Raw genomic sequence first — 21,158 nt, forward strand, 5'->3', positions numbered from 1 at the left:
AATATAATATTTAAATTTGTAATTTTTCAGTGATCCAGTTGGAAATATTGTGAAATTGCTCATTCTACACCCAAGTTTTAACTTGATCATCCTTCCCTAGATAAAAAATTAGAGAGCTGCTATTTGCACACCCCTAATTTTCTTTTTGCACACACTTTTCTCCTACACACCACTTACCAATTTTTCAAACATAAAATTTCTTTTTGACACACTCCTGTTAACTTGATCATCCTTCCCTAGATAAAAAATTATAATATTTAAATTTGATAAACACAACTCATAATTATTTGTTAAATGCAACTCATACTGAGGGTTGCTATATGCAAAGAAGAAAATTTTGAAATTTTGGAGAGGGCGAGATTTTATTACCATACAAAAATATTTTCGTTAAAATATCAAAAATTTTGACGAAAATATTGGCTTGGGGTGAGATTTTTGAGTTCAGTGGGTTTTGGCGGTAAGTAAAATTGCTAGGGAAAGACGAACGACGAGAGAGAGAGAGAGAGAGAGAGAGAGATGAAAGAGATGAGGTCTGGTGTGTGGGTTTTTAGAACAGCTTGAGATCTAAAATTTTAGAACAGCTGAGGTCTGGAGTGTGGGAAGGAGAAAACGATGAAAGAGATAAGATCAGTTTATCTTAATTTTAGAACAGCTTCAGATCTAAAATTTAGAGGGTCTGCAATAGAATCTTCGGGTTTTCAAAAAAGAAGAATGAGTTCGTTTGTAATTAACCAAGTGATGGATGATAGCAACTGACTAGCATAATCAAATTTTATTAGCTTTTGCTTCAGAAGTTCATTGAAACCTTTAGTTCATAGACCATTCATTTGGCAGGTTTAGGGCCATTTGAACTTGCTCTGTTTGTATCTGTAAGATTGCAACACCACTTCAAAGTCTTCAACCAAAAATAAAAGGCTTATTAGCACATTTGCCCTCTGATTTTTAAATTTTTTCTCACTTTGCCCCCTCACATTTATTTGTATCATATAACCCTCTGAACATTTAGTTTATGTCCCACGTTACCCAATTCCGTTAACTTTATATTAACTTCCGTTATAAATGTTGACGTGGTAAGGTAATATCGTCTTTTCAACCATAAAATATAGTTAAAACTATATTTAAATTAATAAAATAATAAAACTTAAAATTAGAATAATATTTTAAATATAAAATCTTAAAATTCAATTAAATATAAATAAAAAAAACTCAATACCCTCCCCCACCCCCACCCCCACCCCCACCCACACCCAACCCATCCCATCTCATCCCATCCTATCCCCTTGCCCTCCAACACAGCCCCAACCCCGATCCACCTCTCCCCTCCCCCCCCCCACCACAGCCCCTCTCATTCTCTCTCCATCTTTTTTTTTTTTTTTCTATCTCTCCCTCTCCTCCCTATCTTTTTCTCTCTCTTCGCAGCCATGGCCTCGACGGAATCGGGTCGGGTTGTACCTTGATCTGGTGTGGCACGATGGCATCCATGGTATTCGACTGGGTTTCGCACCTACGCCCTCGCATCTTTTTGTTTTGTATTTTACTTTGATTTTTTGTTTAAATTTTAAGTTTTAGATTTTTATTTTTCAATTGTGATCAAATTGATGGATTCTATTTAGTGGTCGAATTTTGGTTCTATATATGGTGGTTTTGGAGCTGTAATTTTGATTGGGGTTTTGGTGATTTGATTGGGGTTTAGGTGGATTGGTGGTTTTGGTGATTTGAGCATGATAACCCAGAAAAAGAACCAAACAATGCTCATCAACCAGTGAGCATTTGGTGAAGCAATCCAATGAGCATTTGATGATTTGAATCATCAAGATGCAGAGCAGAGATGAGAACAGATGGAGGGAGGAGGGAGAAGGGAGAGAGAGAAAAAAAAAAAAAAAAAAAAAAAAGGAGATGTGCGGATGACAAGGATGGTTGTCCGGTTGATGGGGGAGGGAGGGAGGGTGAAGATGGTGGTGGTGGGTTGCTGTCGGTGGTGGAAGGGAAGCGAGAGAGGGGTGGATGTGTTTTGATGATTTTTTGTTAATAATTTTTTATTTTTTATTTAAAATGTGGAAGGATTGCCAACATAAAGAGTTGGGTCCCACGAATCTAACATGGCAAATGTTGGTCTTTTGTGGGTGAAAAGACGAGAATACTCCACCACGCCATCATTTGTAACAGAGGTTAAGACAGAGTTGACGGAATCGGAAATATATATATATTATTTCAATGAAAGGATAAAACAAGGTAAAAACAATGCAACACAACAAAATATCCACAATAATAATTAGTGAGTAAAATCTTTGCATGCTTTCAAACATCTTTTGTGAAAATTCGACACGCGCATGTCAAGTTTAGAATACTTACCTGCCGACTGAACACGAATGGCCAACTACCCATACCGGAATCCAATCAATCATCGTTACGGTAGCGAAAGTATCCATTCCTAGTGAATACCATATAGGCTAGCCCCCCTATACGGACATTGGACTAGCCCATCCATAAACACCGCTTCATGAGGTTTAGGGGATCAAAACCCAAGGACACTGTGACGCCCCGAAACTGGGAACACCACAGCGGCACCCGTCTTAAAGATCCTGAGACTATAATACCCCTTACCCCGAGTATTATATTCTCAAGCTCTCTAAAACGAGTTAAGCCCTTTTTATTGAAGAACCCGGGTTGGATCAGAGTAGTAAAAATACAGCGAAAGAAATTACTGAAAATACCTCATATTATAAATAATAGTAAAGAGTACCAACCCGTGAGGGTTATATGTTTCAAATACACTAACCCTAATGCTACATAGTAAATAGTAGATAAACAGATATGTCAGGATAGTCCAACCCACGCCAGAGTGATTCAGTCTTCAACAAAGTGGTGCAACAAATTGGACTCATGGATAGCCATTGGGATATGCCACCTACGAGGATGAAAGAGAAACACCACCACGGATCCAAAGAAAGGATCTAAACCAGATAGCAAGACTGAAACTGACAAGCTGCAAGTGCCACACCCACGACCTCAATCTTGGTTTCCAACAACTGGATTATCTGCACTCACAAGAGTACAGTAGGGGGTAAGCGTCACATACGTTCATCGCTTCCCCTCGAGGGAAAATCCTGGTTAGGTTTGAAGCAATACTCGAAAATATAGGATTTCAAGGAAACAGTTTAAAAGCAATGCACACCCAAAAACAGGGTATCAATATCAATAATATTGTAACCAAAGCCAGTAATGATAAAGATAATTATGCCAATAATCAGTGAGTAAAGCCTTTGCATGCTCATACATCTTTTTCAGTGAAAATCCTTCATGTCACGTGACATAGTTCAGAAACATACCTGCGACCGATCACATACAGGCCAACCACCAGTATCGGAAATTCAACCACCACCTCGATACTGTGGTGAGAGTATCCATTTACCTGGTAATACCACATTGGTTAGCCTCCCCAGAAGGACATTCGACTAACCAGTCCGTACTTACCCCTCCGGAGGTTTAGGGGATCGAAACCCAAGGTCACAACACGTGCCCGTTACTCTCAGGTCGTCCAAGGTATCACACAGAAAATCACACAAATATGCCATACAAAAATCATGCACATTCTCTGTGAAAGACATTTTCATATACATATAGTACAAAAATAGGCAGGAAATCCAATAACCGGGATATGGTACCTTCCCCCTACCTGCTTTACCAAAGTGTGTCCCTTGCCTGATCCCTTTCCTGTGTCTGGGTCCCACTTGTACCTGTTGGGAAACTGGAGATCCGAATCCGACGACAGCTATTAGGAACGTACTAAACGTACTCTCGACCTTGTCTGTTAAGACCAGGTAAAATCTAGAGGTTTGGCACTAGCGTAACTTGCTAGGCTTCTCTAAATTCTTGATCCGGCATGACCCTGCTCCCCGAGGCAGACAGTCATGTCAGACCGTGTGGTTTCTAAGTTTATTTTAATTTATTGTCGAGGAGGTTGATCAGATATGAACCTTACAACGTGACCAGGTCAGTGCATGGGGAAACTGAGGGAGCTCTGGCTCAGTACCCAACGCTTGTATGCTCATGGACTGACCTTAGTCATCACGTTATTTGGTTACCACTGATATGGCCTCAATATTTATTAAGTTCATTTAATAACAACAGTTAAACGGTGTTTCGTCTATAACCACCACTTCAACAACAGCAAATTAAATAAGCTGGGTTAAGGGTATACCTGTTGAAGACTTCCCACGAGCAGAGTCTCGGTACTACTAGACTTGCTAAATAATAAGATTAAAATAGCCTAATTAACAAGAGATTTATTTAACAAAATTTTAGCAGAAATTCGACAGGGATTAAGAAATTACCTATGGAGCTCAGAAATGATTTTTTTAAAACTTCACCAAAACATAGCCTTCACACTACTAGAATTGAAGAGCTCGTCGCCACGATCGCGTAGGCGAAATCGGATCGTCGATCGGAGCTCCAGAACTCAAGATAAACTCAAAACAAGATTGAAGAAGAGAGAGAAAGGAGGAGAGAGGAGAGAGAAGCTCTCTCTTGGGAAGCGTGCGGCTGAAATGAATGAAGAACCAGCAAGGTTCACGCAACTATTTATAGGAAGAGTGAGTGAATCAACTCGGTTGACTCATTCGAGTTGACTGGGTTGACTCAAGTCAACCGTCATAACTTTGACCAATGAGAAATTGACACGTGGCGAAGGCTTTGACACTTGGCTGCACATGCAGCCATCAGATCTTGCTGCCATGCAGCGATGGACGCTCCAGATCGTGCCACGTGGCGCGATCTGGTGTTTTTCCTATTTTATTTTCTTTTTCCTATATTCCCCAACTTCAAAAATTAATTAAAAAATAGCTCGGGACTCAGAAAAATACCCCGAAAAATACTACGGACTCGTATCGACTAGTACTAATTAACTATGAGGTCAAATTACCAATTTGCCCTTTAGAAAAATTTCGAAAATTTCAAGCTCCACAAACTAAGATAAAATGCTTTTAAAAATGAAATTTTGGGAAATTCATAAAATAATCTCCCGGACTCGGAATAATACGAGACTTGCTCCGTTGGGTTCGTGAGTAAAAGTACCACCTTTTAAAGGTCTAACTTGGGTCAAAACTCTAGTCAAAGTTGGTCAAACAATTAAAGCTTAAGGTGAAAAATATGATTTTCCGCCCAACAATTTCTAGAAAAATTCTAGAAATTAAAGAAAAATCCCAAAATAAATTTGAAAAATTTTGGGTCTCACATCCTCCCCTACTTAAAAAAAAAATCTCGTCCTCGAGATTACCTGAGTTCACTGAAGAGATGCGGGTATCTCTTCCTCATGTCGGATCCCAGTTCCCATGTCGCTTCCTCGACTCCATGGCGCTGCCACTGAACTTTTACAAGTGGTACCTTCCTATTCCTGAGTTGTTTCGTCTCGTAAGCTAAAATAGAAACAGGTCCTTCCACATAAGACACGTTTGGTTCGAGCGGTAAACCAATCCAAGGCATCACTTGAGGGATGTCAGGCACACTCTTTTTCAACTGGGACACATGGAATACGTTATGTATGTATGCTAACTGAGGCGGCAACTCCAACCTGTAAGCAACTTTCCCGACACGTTCCAAAACCTTGAACGGTCCAATATACTTGGGTGCCAACTTGCCTCGCATACCAAACCGAAATGTACCCTTCAAAGGGCTAACTTTCAGAAACACCAAGTCCTCAACTTGAAATTCCAAAGGCTTCCTCCTTCGATCAGCGTACGATTTCTGCCTACTCTGGGCGGTTTCTAGTCGTTTCTTGACTATCTTGACCTTTTCGGTCGTTTCTTTAATCACTTCAGGACCCAGAACAACTCGGTCCTCAACATCGGCCCAACAGAGTGGCGAACGACACGGCCTTCCGTAAAGTGCTTCGTACGGTGCCATCTTGATACTGCTTTGATAACTATTGTTATATACGAACTCGGCGAGCGGTAAGTACTCACTCCACTTACCTCTGAAATCTAGAACACAAGCTCGCAACATATCTTCCAGTATCTGAATAACTCTTTCAGATTGCCCATCCGTCTGCGGATGATAGGCACTGCTAAGATTCAACTGAGTGCCTAATTCAGATTGTAACTTCCGCCATAATCGAGACGTAAATCGGGGATCTCGATCGGAAACAATCGTCTTCGGAATACCATGCAATCGAACAATCCATTCGACATAGAGATCAGCAAAATAATCAACGGGTGAGTTCATCTTGACCGGCAAGAAATGAGCTGACTTCGTGAGTCTGTCCACGATAACCCAAATACCATTGTGCCCTTTTGTATTTCTCGGCAGATCGGTGATGAAATCCATAGTAACACAATCCCACTTCCACTCTGGAGTAGGTAACGGTTGCAACAATCCAGACGGCTTCTGGTGTTCGGCTTTCACTTGTTGGCAGGTCACACAGTGATTAACAAAATCAGCCACGTCTCTTTTCATACCTTTCCACCAGTATCTTCGTTTCAAATCTTGATACATTTTCGTTCCTCCAGGGTGCATAGCAAAACTGGTAGAATGAGCTTCGTTCAGAATCCGTTGTCTTGTTTCTTTCCTGTTCGGCACAACTATTCGGCCTCTGTATCTCAAACTTCCATCAGAATGTACCTTCCATTCCCCAGGTGCATCTCCTGAGTATACCTCCTTCTTTTTCTGCTGTATCTCTAGATCCCCTTCTTGTTCTTGAACTAATTCTTGCTCCAATTGGGGCTCAATCTGCATACTTGCAATCCTTCCATCATGGCGTATGTTGACCTTGTACTGATCCAAAGTCTGTAGGATCTCCCGTTCAGCCATCAATAAACTGGCTAGAGTGTTTTTCTTTCTGCTCAGTGCATCAGCTACTTTGTTGGCTTTTCCTGGATGATACTGTAATTCAAAATCATAATCTTTAAGATACTCCATCCAGCGTCGTTGTCGCAAATTCAGATCTCTCTGAGTGAATATATGCTTGAGGCTCTTGTGATCTGAGAAAACAGTGAATCGGCCTCCATACAAGTAGCATCTCCAGATTTTTAGAGCGTGTACAACAGCGGCTAACTCCAAATCATGAGTTGGATAATTCTTTTCATATTCCTTCAACTGTCTTGAGGCATAGGCTATCACTCGCCCATTCTGCATCAGTACACATCCGACTCCTATTATGGACGCGTCGGTGTAGACTTCATAAGGATCTTCATTGTTGGGTAAGACTAACACTGGGGCAGTTGTCAGTCGTTTCTTGAGCTCTTGGAATGCTTCTTCACACTTCTCGTTCCATTCAAACTTGAATCCTTTTCTGAGTAATCGAGTCATCGGGGTAGCAATCTTGGAAAAACCTTCTACGAACCTTCTGTAATAACCTGCTAATCCAAGAAAACTACGGACTTCTGTCATGCTCTTCGGTTGTTCCCAATTCAGAACTGCTTCGATCTTCTTGGGATCAGGAGATAATCCTTTTTTCTGAGATGATGTGGCCAAGGAACTGTACCTCTTTCAGCCAAAATTCACATTTTGACTTCTTGGCGTAAAGTTGCTTTTGAAGTAATGTCTGTAGAACAATTCTCAGATGCTCTTCATGCTCTTCCTTACTCTTGGAGTAAATCAGGATGTCGTCGATGAAGACAATAAAAAATTTGTCCAAGTATGGACGGAATGCTCGGTTCATCAGGTCCATGAATGCGGCAGGTGCATTTGTCAATCCAAACGGCATCACAACGAACTCATAATGTCCGTATCTGGTACGAAAAGCAGTCTTTGGGATGTCTTCGTCTCGAACTCTGAGTTGATGGTAGCCGGATCTGAGATCAATCTTTGAGAAGTACTTCGCTCCACTAAGTTGATCAAACAGCTCGTCAATTCTAGGCAATGGATACTTGTTCTTTATTGTGACTTGGTTCAGCTTCCGGTAGTCTATGCAGAGTCGCAATGTTCCATCATGCTTTTTGGCAAATAGAACAGGGGCTCCTCATGGTGATATACTTTCTCTGATAAAGCCCTTCTCCTTCAAGTCGTCTAATTGCTTTTTCAGCTCCACCATCTCGGCTGGTGCCATGCGGTAGGGCGGGATTGAAATAGGTTGAGTGCCTGGTACAAGTTCAATCTTGAATTCTACTTCTCTTGTTGGTGGGATTCCGGGCAGATCTTCTGGAAAAACGTCTGGGTATTCGTCTACCACTGGTATTGGTTTATCTTCCTTCTGCTTGGCTTGTGTGGAAATGATGAGTGAATAGCATAGCATAACTCTCTTGCTTTTGAAACAAACTCTCAGCAATGGGTTGATGGGTTGTAGCGGTTTGTGCAATCGGATGATCACCTCTTCTCTGTTACTCGTGACTACCTTCACTTTTCTTTTTTCACAATCGATATGTGCCTGATTTTCTTGTAACCAATCCATTCCTAGAATAAGGTCGTAGTAATCCATGTTCAAAGGGTATAGGTTTGCTGTCAAGACTCGGCCTTGGACTACTAGTTGGCAAGATTGGTAAATTCTATCTACCTCGGTTGTTGTTCCAATGGGTGTACTCATGTGGATGGTTTCAGCTAAAGGTTCAGCATGCAATCCTAATTTCTCAGTAAAGCTAACAGAGACAAATGAATGTGAAGCACCCGTATCAAACAAAATTCTAACTTCAGTATTAAAGAGCAGTATAGTACCGTCAAGTGGGGCTTCTTCCTGGTTAGCTCTTACTGCAAAAACTCGTCCTCCTCTAGCTGGTTGTGGTCTTCCTCCGCCACCTCTTCCTTGTCCTCCACGATTGTTGGGTTGTGGTGATGCATGTTGCAATGGTTGAGCTCTAAATGGTTGTGGTGCAGCCTGTATCTGTGGTTGTGGCCTGGGGGCATTCTGCTGTGTTCTAGTAGGACAATCATTTCTGTAGTGACCTTCATCTCCACACTGGAAACAAATTTGAAGTCTAGTCTTCTTCCAGTTTCTTTGGTTTCGGGAGGGTCCCCCCCTCTGAAAATTTCTTCTTTTTCCTAGTCTTGTTCCCTCAGACCTCGCAATTTCCCCTTTCTGTCTAGTTGCAAGGAAATCCTGCTCCTGAGCATAAGCAGCATTGACCACATCTTTGAAAACTGTAAACCTTTGACTTGCCAAGTATTGGCGAATCCCGTTCTTCAGACCTTGCAGAAATCTGACAGTCTTTGCCTTCTCATCATTCATGGTAGATGGGACGAAACGTCCAAGTTCAGTAAACTTTCCCACGTATTCAGAAACAGTCATGTTTCCCTGCTCTAGATCCATGAATTCCTTCATCTTTGTCATCTGCAGTGGCTCGGGAAAATATCTGTCGTAGAACAATTCCCTAAATCCTTCCCAAGTCATAGTGTTAATATTTTCTCGGTGCCTAATGCATCTCCACCATCCGTCAGCTTCGCCTTCAAACACATGTGTAGCTAGCCAGATCTTGTACTCATCTGGTGCGTTAATCGACTCGAGCTTCTTCTCGATGTGCGTAACCCAATTCTCAGCTAAATCGGGTTCAGAACTTCCGTGAAACTTCATCGGCTTAGTCCTAAGGAAACGATCTAAGTACTCGCCTCGTCGCTTATCTTCACGTTCAGCGGGAGTGAGACGGTTACCAGCTTGTTGAGCAAAGAAAGCCTGCATAAATTCAGCCATTTGTTGCGGGTCGAACCGATTATTGGCATTACTGTTAGTTCGATCGAAACGGGGCGGCATCTTGTCAGCAAGACTGAAAACAAATAAGGGAATGATTGACACAAATAATAGAAGGAACAAAAGTGTTTCAAGGGAAAGACTTATCGAAGGATGTGTTTGGTTGGAAACTTCGAAGGAATCTGCTGAATCGGCTCTGGGTTGGCATATCCTGCATATTAGTAAAAATAATCTACTAACAATCTTACAAAGTTATTTATTTATTTATTTATTATTATTATTATTTTTTTTATAGGTCGTACCGCTCTGATACCACTTTTTCTGTGACGCCCCGAAACTGGGAACACCACAGCGGCACCCGTCTTAAAGATCCTGAGACTATAATACCCCTTACCCCGAGTATTATATTCTCAAGCTCTCTAAAACGAGTTAAGCCCTTTTTATTGAAGAACCCGGGTTGGATCAGAGTAGTAAAAATACAGCGAAAGAAATTACTGAAAATACCTCATATTATAAATAATAGTAAAGAGTACCAACCCGTGAGGGTTATATGTTTCAAATACACTAACCCTAATGCTACATAGTAAATAGTAGATAAACAGATATGTCAGGATAGTCCAACCCACGCCAGAGTGATTCAGTCTTCAACAAAGTGGTGCAACAAATTGGACTCATGGATAGCCATTGGGATATGCCACCTACGAGGATGAAAGAGAAACACCACCACGGATCCAAAGAAAGGATCTAAACCAGATAGCAAGACTGAAACTGACAAGCTGCAAGTGCCACACCCACGACCTCAATCTTGGTTTCCAACAACTGGATTATCTGCACTCACAAGAGTACAGTAGGGGGTAAGCGTCACATACGTTCATCGCTTCCCCTCGAGGGAAAATCCTGGTTAGGTTTGAAGCAATACTCGAAAATATAGGATTTCAAGGAAACAGTTTAAAAGCAATGCACACCCAAAAACAGGGTATCAATATCAATAATATTGTAACCAAAGCCAGTAATGATAAAGATAATTATGCCAATAATCAGTGAGTAAAGCCTTTGCATGCTCATACATCTTTTTCAGTGAAAATCCTTCATGTCACGTGACATAGTTCAGAAACATACCTGCGACCGATCACATACAGGCCAACCACCAGTATCGGAAATTCAACCACCACCTCGATACTGTGGTGAGAGTATCCATTTACCTGGTAATACCACATTGGTTAGCCTCCCCAGAAGGACATTCGACTAACCAGTCCGTACTTACCCCTCCGGAGGTTTAGGGGATCGAAACCCAAGGTCACAACACGTGCCCGTTACTCTCAGGTCGTCCAAGGTATCACACAGAAAATCACACAAATATGCCATACAAAAATCATGCACATTCTCTGTGAAAGACATTTTCATATACATATAGTACAAAAATAGGCAGGAAATCCAATAACCGGGATATGGTACCTTCCCCCTACCTGCTTTACCAAAGTGTGTCCCTTGCCTGATCCCTTTCCTGTGTCTGGGTCCCACTTGTACCTGTTGGGAAACTGGAGATCCGAATCCGACGACAGCTATTAGGAACGTACTAAACGTACTCTCGACCTTGTCTGTTAAGACCAGGTAAAATCTAGAGGTTTGGCACTAGCGTAACTTGCTAGGCTTCTCTAAATTCTTGATCCGGCATGACCCTGCTCCCCGAGGCAGACAGTCATGTCAGACCGTGTGGTTTCTAAGTTTATTTTAATTTATTGTCGAGGAGGTTGATCAGATATGAACCTTACAACGTGACCAGGTCAGTGCATGGGGAAACTGAGGGAGCTCTGGCTCAGTACCCAACGCTTGTATGCTCATGGACTGACCTTAGTCATCACGTTATTTGGTTACCACTGATATGGCCTCAATATTTATTAAGTTCATTTAATAACAACAGTTAAACGGTGTTTCGTCTATAACCACCACTTCAACAACAGCAAATTAAATAAGCTGGGTTAAGGGTATACCTGTTGAAGACTTCCCACGAGCAGAGTCTCGGTACTACTAGACTTGCTAAATAATAAGATTAAAATAGCCTAATTAACAAGAGATTTATTTAACAAAATTTTAGCAGAAATTCGACAGGGATTAAGAAATTACCTATGGAGCTCAGAAATGATTTTTTTAAAACTTCACCAAAACATAGCCTTCACACTACTAGAATTGAAGAGCTCGTCGCCACGATCGCGTAGGCGAAATCGGATCGTCGATCGGAGCTCCAGAACTCAAGATAAACTCAAAACAAGATTGAAGAAGAGAGAGAAAGGAGGAGAGAGGAGAGAGAAGCTCTCTCTTGGGAAGCGTGCGGCTGAAATGAATGAAGAACCAGCAAGGTTCACGCAACTATTTATAGGAAGAGTGAGTGAATCAACTCGGTTGACTCATTCGAGTTGACTGGGTTGACTCAAGTCAACCGTCATAACTTTGACCAATGAGAAATTGACACGTGGCGAAGGCTTTGACACTTGGCTGCACATGCAGCCATCAGATCTTGCTGCCATGCAGCGATGGACGCTCCAGATCGTGCCACGTGGCGCGATCTGGTGTTTTTCCTATTTTATTTTCTTTTTCCTATATTCCCCAACTTCAAAAATTAATTAAAAAATAGCTCGGGACTCAGAAAAATACCCCGAAAAATACTACGGACTCGTATCGACTAGTACTAATTAACTATGAGGTCAAATTACCAATTTGCCCTTTAGAAAAATTTCGAAAATTTCAAGCTCCACAAACTAAGATAAAATGCTTTTAAAAATGAAATTTTGGGAAATTCATAAAATAATCTCCCGGACTCGGAATAATACGAGACTTGCTCCGTTGGGTTCGTGAGTAAAAGTACCACCTTTTAAAGGTCTAACTTGGGTCAAAACTCTAGTCAAAGTTGGTCAAACAATTAAAGCTTAAGGTGAAAAATATGATTTTCCGCCCAACAATTTCTAGAAAAATTCTAGAAATTAAAGAAAAATCCCAAAATAAATTTGAAAAATTTTGGGTCTCACAGACACCACATTGAGGCCTTTTACTCTCAGGTCGCAATGGTAATCACGTTAAAATCCATACAAGTATGTCAGACAAAATCCATGCAATACTTGAAAACAATTCCATAATGTATAGTATTATCAAAATACGAAAAAACGCTATAACCGGGATGTGGTGTTTTCCCCCTACTTGTTACCAAAGTGAAAGTTTTGCATGTCTCCATGTCTGAACTCTCCACCCATGCTTGTTGGGAAAATTGGAGTTCCAAATCCAACGACAGCTATTAGGAATGTACAAAACGTACTATTGACCTTGTCTTTTAAGACTAGGTAAAATTCAGAGGTTTGACACTAGCGTAGCTGTTAGGATTCTCTACATTCTTGATCTGGTATGACCCTACTCCCCGAGGCAAACAGTTATGTGAGACCGTTTGGTTTCTACTTAGGTTCATTTTAATTTAAATAGAGGAGGTTAATCAGTGTTCAACCTACAATGTGTCCATGTCAGTGCATGAGGAAACTGGGGGAGCTCTAGCTCAGTCCCCAACGCCTGTATGTTTATGGATTGCCCTTAGACAACACGTTGTTAAGTTTACCACATATATGACCTCAATATATTATTTAATCTATTTTCAGTTAAACAGTTAAGCATCGTTTTGTCTAAAACCATAACTTAAATAAACAACTATTAAAGAAGTTGTGTTACGAGCTTACCTGTACAAGATGGTACAGGGCAGAACCTCAGTATAATTAAACTAGCAAAACAATGGAATAAAATAATCTAATTAACAAAAGTATAAAATTTAATAAAATTTCAGTAGAGTTTTAACAGGGGTTGAAGAGGTTACCGAAGACTAAAAATGAAAATTCTAATTTATGCAGAACTTCGACTCTAGAAGGTGGGGCTTGGCTCCATAAACACTCAGGTGAAAACGGGTTGCCAATCAGATCTCTAAAACTCCACTTATGATCAAAATATAAAATTTTATATTTGATCTCTAGAGAAAGAAAGAGAGCAATTAGAGAAAGAGAGAGAGATAATTTCTAGAGAGAGAAACTCTATAATTCTAAAAGATGGTGTGAATGAAAGTGATGGTTTTGGGGCCTATTCATAGGTGGCCCAAAGAATTTAGTAGGTAGGATTAATTTAGAATGGATGACTAAGATCAATTGAAAGGATCTAGATCCATAATTAAAAATAAAATAAACATAAAATAAATATTAAAATAATAAAAATCAGAATTTCAGAGAATTCTACAACATTCTAGAAAATGAGTTTTACGCTTTGGGATTTTTGAGATGGACTTTCAGAACTTTGAAATGGACTTTAAAAATTTAGTAGAAATGTGCAACCCAAAAGAAAGAGACACGGGCTGGGCTTAGGGTCAAAGCATGTCGTCCAATCACGATGCGCCATCAACAATCTTCCCTTTTTTTTTTTATCCCTTCTTCACCTGTGAAATCCCATCTATAATTTTTTCAAACAATAAGCAGTTCAATATTGCTATATTTTAAATTAAGAATAATGACATACAAATATCCCACCAATATTGTAATATCTTTTTAAATGTTTGTTAGTTTATTAAGATATGATCAATATCTTAATATAGCAAGTAGAATATAGAACAAGTTATCAATCTACCTTTTGTAACTTAGGCTTGCTAAACAAAACAATGATGTCATTGTTTAGATTTTGATATATATACACACACACACACACATATATATATATATATATGAGTATTCTAAAACTAACTGGTTAGCAAGTTAATACGAAGCTAACCATGCTTTAGGAACCACCACATAACTAATCTCATAATCCGAACATTAATTATTTAGGTCATACTTCAAAGATCATCATTACAAAAAATCAACTAAATTGGAAATCATTTAGTCATAATTGAGATTAAATAAATAAACGATCAGTGTTTTCGATAAAAACATATAAATGGTTGTTGTTATAATCAAATGACTAAATGACTTCCGATTTTGAAGAATTTTTACAAGGATGATATTTAAATATATATGACTAAGGGCCCGTTTGGCACTGCTTTTAAAATTGTCAAAAGCGCTTTCAAATTAGTAAAAGCGCTTTTGATAGCGTTTGGCAAAAATAATTAGAAGTGCTTTTGAGTTATAAAAGCACTTTTAAGGGGTTTTTTGAGAAGCACCTGACAGGTGCTTTCTCAAGAAGCGCTTTCAAGTGCTTTTGCATAAACAACTTATAAGTTTTATAAAAATTTATATGTGCTTCTCAACATAAGCGCTTCTGATAAAAGCGCTACTAAATAAAAGTGCTTCTAAGAAGCAGTGCCAAACGGGCCCTAAATGACTTCTGATTTTGATGATTTTTACAAGCATTCTTGTATATATATAAGAATGCTCTAAAACTAACTGGTTAGTAAGTTAATACAAAGTTAAACACTATGTTGGGTCTACCGTACAATGTAATCTCAAAATCTGAACCGTCTATTTTTTAAGCCCTAATTTAAATATCATCCTTGTAAAAAATCTTCAAAATCGAAAGTCATTTAATCATTTGATTATAACAACTATTTATATGCTTTTATCGAAAACACTGATCATCTATTTATTTGATCTCAATTAGATGACTAAATGATTTTCGATTTAATTAATTTTTTGTAATGATGATTTTTGAAGTATAACCTAAATAATTGACGATTCAGATTATGAGATTAATTATGTGGTGGCCCCAAAAGCATGATTAGTTTCGTATTAACTTGCTAACTAGTTAATTTTAGAGCACTCCTCTGTACATATATATATATATATATATATATATATGTAAATGATATTATCTTTCCAATAAAGTTTTTAAACCTATCCAGTAAAATTTTATAAACCTTTTACCCATTTTATAAAGTTTTAACACCTGCGGTATCCGGCGGGCACTTTTTTTAGTGAGCTTCTAAATGCACTCAAGAATTTGATCAGTACATTTAACGTACAGCTAAAAAATTGCAAAATTTTCTATTGAATCATACATACAAATCCACACTATGGACGAACTCAATGGAGTCATCCAATTTTCACATCTATAATCTTTTTCTAAAAAATCATAGCATATGCACTTTATGCATGATTTGTTTACCGTAATCTATGACAAAAATCATTATTCAATGGGAGCCCAAGAAGATCGCGGTAGGTCTACCTGTATTGTACTTTTTTGTGTGCGCGTCCAGTCATATACAACAACCAAATCATTTGTTTAAACCACAAACAAGCATGGGCAAATGATAATTTCACTATCAAAATTAAATTTTCCTAAAAAAAAAGGGAGTTGAAAGCACCATCTGCCACTGTAATACATTTAAGCCAAGCTTACTCATTTTCATAAGTAAAAAAGCCTACAATAGTAAGTCGCAAAATGATTTGGCTTAATTATACCCAGTTACCCACCTCATTGTTTGATACAAACCATTGGATACCGCCATACCGAAAACATTGCTCCCCCATAGCAATATCCATGAAACAACAAACAAGGTGCACCCTAAGACTAAATGTACCATAATTTACAACTTCTTTATGAGTGGCGGAGGGCGAGGGGGTTGGGGGAGTAAGTCAGTTCCAATACAAAATTCATGCTTCATACTAAGAAGTTACTTCAGAAATGACAGTGCCTGGGCAACATTTCGAGTTATCCGATCATGTATTGGCTCCTGAATTGAAAACCAAAATTATGTCACAATAATTTATACATCATAATAAATATCAATTACAAGAAGCTTTATTTTTTATTTTTTTTACCTCTGTCAAAGGCATCTTGAATTTTGATTTTGTTATTGTCTCATACAAGAAAATATATCTGCCATTGTAGAGCAATATAAGTGCTACTATATGAGTAACTGAAACATATACTAATGATGGATAAAAAAATCTCAAAACTCACACTATGGAGTTGATCAAAACGAAAGCAACAACACAATAAACACAATGGTGATTCCATTTAAACACAGAAGCCAGCTCGGAGAAGGGGAGGAGAGGGGGAGGGGAAAGTGAGGGAGAAGAAAATTCTTTTCTTCTTTTGTATTTTCAATATTTATGAAAGGTAACAATGGCATAAAAACTTTACAAAAAGAAAGAGACTTACTGAGAAATCTTTTAGGTTGAAATAGAATCATCCTAATGACCTAAAATAACCAGAACATGATGATCAACATTAAAAAAAACAATTTGACTAGCAATTTGTAGTGGAAGACGTTCTCACCAGTGTAAGAGATCATTTTTGCACTTATAGACTAAGTCAAAAGAAGAGTTGACACTTAAAACTTGAGATATCAGTGGAACGTTCTTAGGGCCACAATCTTAGCGGGGAAAGAAGGATGAACAAAGATGTCCAGCATTACCTCAATATTATTCCTTACCATGTTTTATTCAAATAGAATGACCTAACTAATTCCTCATCACTCAAGGTGGGAAAACCATTCCTGGGTGTCACGTCTTTCAATTTAGTTGGTGTTCTATCATTAAATGGATTCTCAAGTAGAACTTATAACAAGTCAAATGGTTATTTTCTATCGACTATGGAAGGATTTGAACCTATGTCCAGCCCACCCCTGACTTGCTGGATTGAGTGGCCTGGTTAGCACTCCTTGTTTCCTCTGTACCTTAAACAGATACACTGCACTACCAAGAACGTAAATCTAGCATTTGGTTGCAACTCTGAATAAGTTATCAAAAATACTATTTAGTAGTTTGTCATGATCTTGTTGAAAAAACACATGAACAAGAAATCCAGAAATTCTGTCTTTAGGTTATGCTTCAGACCAACCATAATTAGACAAAACAAAAACCATAACTAGTTATTTATACCATAGAATTCAACAGAAACTCTACAGTATGCTCATACAGCAAGTATTCAGGTCATCTGCAGCAAGTTATCACTAGATCATTTTACAAGACTCGTAGGACCAAAACCAATATAACTAAAGACATATATGACTCGAGAAATCATTCTTTATGCTTTCCACTGATCTACATGACATGTAAACATCAACATAGCAATAACACTCACAATCATAATCACAATAATAGTAAAATAATGGGAAAAAATGGATCGACAAATTTAACCTCCATAAAGCATGTAAAATACACTTTATACGGTACAAATTATGATAAGGCACAATAAACAAGTGACGTACCTCCAAGCAAGTTCAGAAACAAGTTCTTCAGGAGCAAGAGGGAGGACCTAAATGTTTGTATCATCAGCATGAGATTGATGTTTTCACATGCTCAAATTCCCAAACCCAAAATGAAAATATAATTGGACTTTATGTAAACTACCTCATCTTTATACGGATTGCAGTGATCTTTGAACCACAACCTCAAGAACTCCTTAGAATTAAAGATTTAAATGTCAGCAAGTTGCTGATAATAATTGCTCTATAAGATCTGAGTAAAAAATACAAAAAAAAAAAAAAAAAAAAAAAGGGAAAAAACAGCAAATGGAACATGATAGTATGATATAAAATACCTACCTTATCAACATTTTCAGGTTCAAGACCATTCTGAAACCGTTCCTCATAAGTGTGTGCAATCCAATATCTGCTTGAATCAGGTGTATGCACCTATAATGACAAGAAAATAAAATATAATAAAATTAAACTCCCATGACATCATCTGAACATGTGTACTGTGAGTGAAAAAGAACCATAAATACATTAAACAAGACAATGTTAAACCTCATCAATCAAAAGAATGGAACCATCTTGTCCCTTTCCAAATTCATACTTGGTGTCTACCAATATCAAGCCATGTTCCAAAGCCACGCGCTGCAACATGAATGAAATGGTCAAACTTTTTACCTTGGCTGAGATTTATTATTTGATAAGAAGTTGATTGGAGCTGTATCTAAACTCAATTATGATAATTGCCCACACATGTACAGCTGATTACTTGGCCAATATTATTTATTTGGATTTGACCAGTGCCCAAAAAGAAAATCACAGACACAAACAAAAAAATTGTCCTAGTCTAGGTATAAAGACATGGTACATTTGACACCTGAATACAAGTAATTTTTTTAAGTACAAGATCAAAGCATATGACACAGATGTCTGAGCCTACATGCTAGATACACAACCAGTAAAAAAAAAAAACAAAAGTCAAAGGCTATAGGAACTTCTCAAATGAATTTGTTGCTCTTCCAACTTTTCCTCATTGTAGCCTCATGGTTCCATTCTATAAGACTACAATACAATCTCATTCAGAAAACCTATGTGTTGATTGATGTAGTCCCATGATGTTTCTTCTGGACAATTATATTATAAAAGGCTCATAACAATAAGAAAACAAGAAAAGCAAGTTACCTGGCCATACTCGAACAAGCTTAATGCTTTGCTACTTACTTCATCATACTCAGCTTGAGTCATCAGTCCACGTTCAATTATCTGCGAGATAATTGCATCAGATAAGCTAACTAACCTAAATGTATAGAGGATATCAAAGCATGACACACACATGCAATAGCAGCAATACATATATATATATAAACACATCTTTGTAGATACAATAAATTCCAATACAAATCCAGCAAAATGTCCTGTATCGACTTGGTTTCATCTCTAACATGAATTGTACTCTTGACTTATCTATTATTAGGTTGTCAGCCTAATGGCCCTATTCTAACAAGTTTTTCACTTCTACATCCCATTTTTTCACCTTTAAAGTAAACAAACGATATCAAAGAAACCAAACCTCATCTGGAGTAACAGGAACGTCATGATCTGCATCCTTGGTTGTTGGTGTGAGAATATTTTCAGGAAGCTTTTGGCTTTTTATCAAGCCTATAACATTAATAAACCATCAGATTGAAAATTTTTGTATTAAAAAGAAAGAAGCACATGAAGTAGAAAACACACCGTCTGGGAATATATTGCCGCAATAATTCCGTACGCCTCTCTTGTAGATCGTCCATAATGACGTATCAGTACTTCCCGTCACAAAACCTCTGACTAAAAATTAGCAAGACAGTAGTGTAAAGACTTTGATGGCTTAATGAATGTATAAAGGTTGCAAGTACCTTTGTCTTCATATAGCTCAAAATGGTTGAAGATAATATTCTATCACTTACAAGTTACAACAAGAAACAAATGAAACATCATGGACTATGCCAATGTGGATTCAAAAACTACTAATTATTCGTGACAAGAAGAGAGAAAATAAAGAGCCAATCAACTCGTCAGAAGATTTATTATGAAGTATAGCAGAAAATTCATCTTCCTCCAATTTTATTTTTCACCAATGCATTAGTTATATGAAACATCTTTAACACAAAGTTTATTGCTTTCACCAAGTTAGCATCTTCTTCTACTCAAAATTGTAGGAAATTTCAATCACAGTACAGGCGAAGTGGTTTGCTAGCCAACTAAAATGGAAAAAACTACAATTAGAATATCTTACCAACAAACTCAACGGGAAAAACAGAACATTTTTTTGCAATTGTTACATTTTCATCTGGAACTGATACAACTGCATTTGAAGTTATGTATTGAGTTTTCTCAAACCACCATAAACTTGTCTCATTAAGGACCTGAAAATCATAGAACCAAATAAATTTAGATACAATTCCTAATTATCTATCAGCCATGTAATGAGTATTTTAATCAACAAGCGATCTGGCATTCTTTGTTTCTTTTTCTATAAAAAATTCATCTCAACCCAATACAGAAAACTCACATATAAGAAATTTCTTTTCTTTGGGATGGGAACTGGGGACAAACCTGGCCTTTGAAGGGAATGGAAGCAAGAATTCTGTCAAATGCACTCTGCCGATCCGTCGTCACCATAACTAGATAATCCCCACTGTCATAAACATCTCTAACCTGTAAAACAGAGAATTACCAAACGTTTTCCCACTAAATTAAAAACCCACAAGTTGGTTGCTTTTAGCTAAAGCCCAAGTTGTTTATTAAGCTCAATTGACTAGAGATATTGACAAAGCATGACAACCAAAGACTGCAGAGAGCAACCAGAAACAAAATAAAGCAAAAAGAAAATGCTTTTCATTTCCTTTGGGTATTACCTTGCCTCTGGTTTTGGATTTGAGACCAGGAACTGTGAGGTGCAGGTTGGTTTCGGAAAGACAGTTGGACAACGAGCTCCCAATGGCACCAAGTACCTCTTCTTTGCGAGCACCATTGAGCACAGCATCCAAGGACGGCGTTTGCTGGTTTTTCTGTTGATTTTGGCTGGCAATCGCCAAGATAGAGATGGTTGGGAAGATTCTGGATTTGGGTTTTGGGGTTTTAAGGGAAGAGCTGGGAAAGAAGGAGGGGTTGGGGATGAGGGTTTTGGGAGGGATTAAGTTTGGCGTAGATTGAGCCATTTTGGGAAAGGAACCGCCGACCGGAAGAGAGTGAGGCAGCGTGAGTGGAAGAAAGAGGCGACAGCGGCGATGGGTTTTGCAGAGAGAAAGAGAGGGACATAGAGAAAGAAGGAGAGAGAGAGAGAGAGAGAGAGAGAGAGAGAGAGAGAGAGAGAGAGAGAGAGAGAGAGAGAGAGAGAGAGAGAGAGGCAAAGGGTAG

At 38.4% G+C, this 21,158-nt stretch overlaps 2 protein-coding genes and 2 long non-coding RNA genes across 5 annotated transcripts; all 4 read right to left on the reverse strand.

The window, feature by feature from the left end:
- Nucleotides 1–2,719: 2,719 nt before the first annotated feature.
- On the reverse strand, nucleotides 2,720–4,535 carry LOC147299592 (uncharacterized). Its single transcript, XR_015120044.1, has 4 exons — nucleotides 4,335–4,535; nucleotides 4,202–4,247; nucleotides 3,677–3,748; nucleotides 2,720–3,038 (listed from the first exon to the last, which is right to left on the reverse strand). It is a non-coding gene; the product is annotated as an uncharacterized LOC147299592 (long non-coding RNA).
- A 3,793-nt stretch (nucleotides 4,536–8,328) lies between these two features.
- Nucleotides 8,329–9,673, reverse strand: LOC147299593 (uncharacterized). The gene is made up of 2 exons (XM_086231268.1): nucleotides 8,486–9,673; nucleotides 8,329–8,385 (listed from the first exon to the last, which is right to left on the reverse strand). The coding sequence occupies exons 1-2, from the start codon at nucleotides 9,671–9,673 to the stop codon at nucleotides 8,329–8,331; spliced, it is 1,245 nt and encodes a 414-aa protein (XP_086087394.1).
- A 446-nt stretch (nucleotides 9,674–10,119) lies between these two features.
- Nucleotides 10,120–11,935, reverse strand: LOC147299594 (uncharacterized). Its single transcript, XR_015120043.1, has 4 exons — nucleotides 11,735–11,935; nucleotides 11,602–11,647; nucleotides 11,077–11,148; nucleotides 10,120–10,438 (listed from the first exon to the last, which is right to left on the reverse strand). It is a non-coding gene; the product is annotated as an uncharacterized LOC147299594 (long non-coding RNA).
- A 3,944-nt stretch (nucleotides 11,936–15,879) lies between these two features.
- On the reverse strand, nucleotides 15,880–21,133 carry LOC147299595 (phosphoribosylaminoimidazole-succinocarboxamide synthase, chloroplastic-like). 2 transcript variants are annotated; one of them, XM_086229568.1, is made up of 12 exons: nucleotides 20,657–21,132; nucleotides 20,355–20,456; nucleotides 20,035–20,164; nucleotides 19,494–19,586; nucleotides 19,330–19,418; nucleotides 18,942–19,022; nucleotides 18,315–18,404; nucleotides 18,111–18,200; nucleotides 17,917–17,967; nucleotides 17,775–17,821; nucleotides 16,381–16,438; nucleotides 15,880–16,292 (listed from the first exon to the last, which is right to left on the reverse strand). In XM_086229568.1, the coding sequence occupies exons 1-12, from the start codon at nucleotides 20,957–20,959 to the stop codon at nucleotides 16,233–16,235; spliced, it is 1,194 nt and encodes a 397-aa protein (XP_086085694.1). In that variant the 5' UTR covers nucleotides 20,960–21,132; the 3' UTR covers nucleotides 15,880–16,232. The 2 variants fall into 2 exon arrangements, with proteins under 2 accessions (XP_086085694.1, XP_086085695.1); XM_086229569.1 differs by lacking the exon at nucleotides 16,381–16,438 and having other exon boundaries at nucleotides 20,657–21,133.
- Nucleotides 21,134–21,158: the final 25 nt, after the last annotated feature.

The sequence above is a fragment of the Dryas octopetala genome, chromosome 1 (genome assembly GCF_963921425.1).
Source record: "Dryas octopetala chromosome 1, drDryOcto1.1, whole genome shotgun sequence".
NCBI classification, from domain to species: Eukaryota; Viridiplantae; Streptophyta; class Magnoliopsida; order Rosales; family Rosaceae; genus Dryas; species Dryas octopetala.

Bases quoted from the DNA above. Each gene is read 5' to 3' on its own strand.
- LOC147299593 (XM_086231268.1), bottom strand. From the start codon at position 9,673: ATGCCGCCCCGTTTCGATCGAACTAACAGTAATGCCAATAATCGGTTC. The intron at 8,386-8,485 runs GTAGATAGAATT...ACCTTATTCTAG, and splicing joins CCATTGGAACAACAACCGAG to GAATGGATTGGTTACAAGAA.
- LOC147299595 (XM_086229568.1), bottom strand. From the start codon at position 20,959: ATGGCTCAATCTACGCCAAACTTAATCCCTCCCAAAACCCTCATCCCC. The intron at 19,419-19,493 runs GTGTGTTTTCTA...TTAATGTTATAG, and splicing joins CGGCAATATATTCCCAGACG to GCTTGATAAAAAGCCAAAAG. The intron at 17,968-18,110 runs GTAGGTATTTTA...TTTAATTCTAAG, and splicing joins AACCTGAAAATGTTGATAAG to GAGTTCTTGAGGTTGTGGTT.